At 32.8% G+C, this 4,222-nt stretch overlaps 1 protein-coding gene across 7 annotated transcripts in view; it reads left to right on the top strand.

Annotated features, from left to right (window-relative positions):
- The window catches only part of MBIP (MAP3K12 binding inhibitory protein 1), a 21,387-nt gene that overhangs the window by 283 nt on the left and 16,882 nt on the right, over window positions 1-4,222 (top strand). For all 7 annotated transcript variants that reach the window (XM_014538610.1, XM_005864973.2, XM_014538608.1 and 4 more), the window contains exon 2: window positions 3,074-3,193. In XM_014538610.1, coding sequence (XP_014394096.1) covers window positions 3,074-3,193 — 120 coding nt within the window. The remainder of the gene's footprint in view (window positions 1-3,073; window positions 3,194-4,222) is intronic.

The raw sequence follows: 4,222 nt of genomic DNA, 5'->3' as shown, positions 1-4,222 counted from the left end.
GCCGCGGGACGCAGCTCAGGGCCCGTTGCGGGCTGTTTCCTGGCAACTCTCGTCGCCGGGAGCGAGTGAGGTTAGTGAAAACCCGGCTCTGAGCGGAGCGGCCTTGAAAGCAGAAAACCTCCGCGGCTTGCGAGGCTCTCGCCTCCGGATCCCTCTCCTCCAGCGCATTCATTAGGGGTTAAAACGGCCTGAGATTTCGGGACAAGCTCTCCGCCTTTTTTTTTGATGTATAATTTGCTATGAGCCAGTGACTTCGTTTCTTTTTTTCCTGGTGTCCATTGTGTGCATCAATGACCCTTTCAAAGGGGGAGGAAAAGAAAAAGAATTAATATGAAATACTTCTAACAAAAAGTTGTATTAGTTATTGATGGTGGATACTGTTTGCAACAGGACTGTGTGACTAATAGCGAGTTTAATTGGCTGTTAAATAGCTTTTGCAGAAACGTCATAATAAAGTTGTGTTTAAATAAAAGTACTCCTTAGGCTCTTTCAGCAAGTCGCTATTTGGTTTCATGATGTAAAGTGCAAAGCAGATTTTAAATGAGAAATAACTTGAAAATAAGTTTGGCTGCTTTTAAAAAAGGAATATTTTCTAGCTGTGAAAGTTTGTTATGGGGCTGGTACTAGTGCCTGCAGTAGGCACCACAGGCGTTTGTGTGAAAGATAATGTTAACGTCCTTTATGAAGATAGAGCGTTTGTCTGATTTGTGAAAATTATTTCTTAAAGCCTTGGGTGGATGGAGAATCAATTGTTTAAAAAATTATTTCAGTATTTTAAAAGGCCTAATACGTTTATCGTGATTTACAGAGAGCATTGCTCTAAGTTAAACATTCAGTTTGGTGTAATGGAACAGTTATTAATAGAATGTGCTAAAAGCTGTAACTTTTAAACTCAGTTGTTTGCTATGGATTTATAAAAAATATTTCAAAGACTTGGGGACATTAATATTTCAGTCTTAAGACCCAAAACCTGTAAGTGGTTTTAAAAGTTTGACAACTTTTTCTGGTGTGGACATGGAACTTTTAAGTTTTGTGGGATTTTTGTTTGTTTTAGTGAAGAGATTTTTAAATGACATAAAGAAATAATTTTAACATGTCTTTTGAAATATTTGGCATACTGAATTTTTAAAACTCATTTAAAATTTTAAACGTGCAGGTATTCTGTAAATACAAGTAGAGATATGATTACAATTTTCGTATGTCACCTGTCAGAAATGTTTAGAGTAAATATTTGGCAAATTTACTTGACACAGTGAAGTGACCATCTATACGAGTGTTAAAAAATATGGTAGTATCATCAATTAAATGCTAACCATCTTGATAATACTCTTTAGATTTTGACATGCATTGCTTAAAGATAAGAATGGAAGCCAGAGTACTATACTTATAAAATTGCCCCTGGAGAAAATCACTATTTCTTTTTGCAACAACCTTAAAGTTGTTGTTGTTTTTAAATGTATGCTATAATATGTCTAAGTTCATTCAGTATAGTATCATTGTGTTATTAGCACTCAAAAGGAAACAAAGTTGAATGTTAAAAAGTATTTTCTATTTCAGATTTCAAATTATTGATTTTAACTTTATCGCTTGCCTCAGGGTAGCCCATTTTACCAAGCCGAAGAATTATTTATTTTTAACTTGGATTTTCATGTTAATTTGACAAAGTTTTTATTGAAAATAAATATTTAAATAGTTCATATTAATAGACTAATACTTTTTTTGACAAGTTCTATAGGGTAGAAATGCATAAAATTTATATTACTAATAGGGAATTTGTTGAATAAGTACTTGGATGTATTGGGATAGTTTTAAAGTTAATTTGTGACATTTTTATGTGGTCTTTTTAAATTATAGTTCTTTAAGTGCACTTGAATTTTTAGATAATTTTGCTGAATTGAAATGAGAATATGATCCAAAAATTATGATTTATTTTCTGTAAGTTATTATTTTCTCTTGAAAAGTTGATGCTTTGCTCTGGTTAAGGATTGCTTGCTTTATCTCCAAACTATTCATAAATTTGTATGGTTGACTGTATGTAAAACTATAGTAATAGTTTATTTCCATGCATAAGTTGTTGTCTAACAAAGTCTTTATAGGCATTAAGTAACATAATATGAATGTGGTAATCTTAATGTAAAACCTTAGTTAATTAATATAAACTGGTAGTTCACTTTTATTCATTTCAAAAGACTAGGGATGGAGGCTTTCCCTCTGAAGTTTTTGCTGATTTTTGATATTAATTTTATATTTAGGTTCTTGGTAGATTTCCATAAACAATTTTATTCAGATAGGTCACACTTAGCTAACTTATAAGAAATTGTCATATAATGAACCCTCACAGTTTACTAGAAAATACTATTTAGCAGAAGATCTGGTCATTCCATCCATTCTCTGACCATTTATTTCACTATTGTAGAAAGGCATTTGTTTTTCAATTTCAAATTTCTACAGCTGAGTAATAGTTTAATTTTATTTGAAGTAGATAAACATGTTGCCATTATCCCCAGACTTTTTAATGTATGTGAATAATTTTTATTTAAAATTTTAAGAAATTGGTTAAAGTTGAAAACAATAAAAATGTGTTTCAGAAGACATCAGAGTGATGATATATTTCAGTTACGTACTTATGTATATGTTTCAGAGGAAATGTGTATATGAGAACTTTCATTAATGTGCCTGCCCCCTCTGGTTAATGCTTTGAGCCAGGCGTAGTAGGATTTTGAATAGGGCAAGCCTATCTTGGCTTCCCATCAATAGATTTTTAGATATTGAAGCATCAGAAAGGCCTCATCTTTTTATCTTTCTTGGATGGTTTCGCCCCCAAGATGGTCCCATTACACAGACCCAAAAATAGAATTAGAATGAAATGTCATTCCACTTTTTAATGAAAATTGCACCTTGGCCTTTTAAAAATGATAACTACATAGAGTATTTTAATGTATCATTAGAAACTTGATAACTTTGAGCTAATAGGCATGTTACTCTATAGAAACCTTTTTTATGTGTGACAGTCCCATATACGTACAGTTTAATCGTGTAATTTTTGTGATGTTGCTGGTTTGCCCTTTTGAAGCTTAACCTCCGAGATGATGTGGTGAAAATTGCAATCGATTGGAACAAGCTCCAGAGCCTCTCGGCATTCCAGCCTGCTTTGCTCTTTAGTGCTCTTGAGCAACACATTTTGTATTTACAGGTAAATTCTCGTTTAAAATGTTAACTCGATATAGGTATAATTGTAGTTAAATTATAAGCTGGAGTATTTGTCAGTTCTATCTTAACACTGTATTAATAGTATTATTAATAAAAGATTACTTCATCCAGACTGGACCCAAGTCTGTCAATTTACATAGTGATAAGGACAGTTACGGGAATATAGCCCAATAGGCCAATGTGGGTATGAAGATTGAATGAATGCAATTCTATTCAATTCTAGACTTATACTGAAAATTCAATGCAGTTGCATCTATGGTGGGTTATAATTAAGCAATAAGACACGGCAGGTGTGTGTCATGCTATGATAATGATTCCATGCCTTGGGTGAGTTTGGAGGCTCATGGAGTGCTTTCAGTGGTTCAAGAAGTGGCATTATCTCAGCATGACACATCCTGGAGTGTCTATTGCAATTAAACAGTTTCAGCATAGTTTTTAAAAAGAAAGTAATTTCTGTGGCATTAATGTCTCATCTTAGTGAGTATCCAGTCACTATTTTCTCTTTTCTTTTTCTTAACAGTTTGAAAATTCATACTTTGTATTAGAAGTCAACATTGAATTGTTATTTATAATAGTATTGCCGTTATATAGTATATCAGTTCAGTAACTGAACTGGTCTTGCTGGTTTCCAATTGAACATGTCTGCTGTTATAATTGATGTAAGTTTGCAGTTTAGTTTATCTCTAATCAAAATATAAAATATGAAGTGTTAAAAAGGTAATTGGAAAAACTGTTTGGATTGGTCAGTTTGCTGCTAAGATTTTCAGAAGAGTATTTGGTATATCAATGGAATCAAAATTGTAGGTACGAAAAAATAATTGAAACATTGGCAAGTGTTGGTGTGTTTTGATTAATGGAATAGACATTAATTTTCAGCCTTCTGTTCAATGACTTTATGGAAATTTTAACTCTATTTTATGTTAAAAGTAATAGTTAACCCTAGTTTTAAAGGGCAGCAGCAATGAGCTATAGAATTCAGCTGAGGCCTAATTGTGGTGGGAACATGAGCAGT

Source organism: Myotis brandtii, unplaced genomic scaffold (genome assembly GCF_000412655.1).
Source record: "Myotis brandtii unplaced genomic scaffold, ASM41265v1 scaffold194, whole genome shotgun sequence".
In the NCBI taxonomy this organism is placed as follows: Eukaryota; Metazoa; Chordata; class Mammalia; order Chiroptera; family Vespertilionidae; genus Myotis; species Myotis brandtii.
Note: the sequence above shows the minus strand (reverse complement) of the source record. Positions and strands in the feature narration are given on the sequence as shown.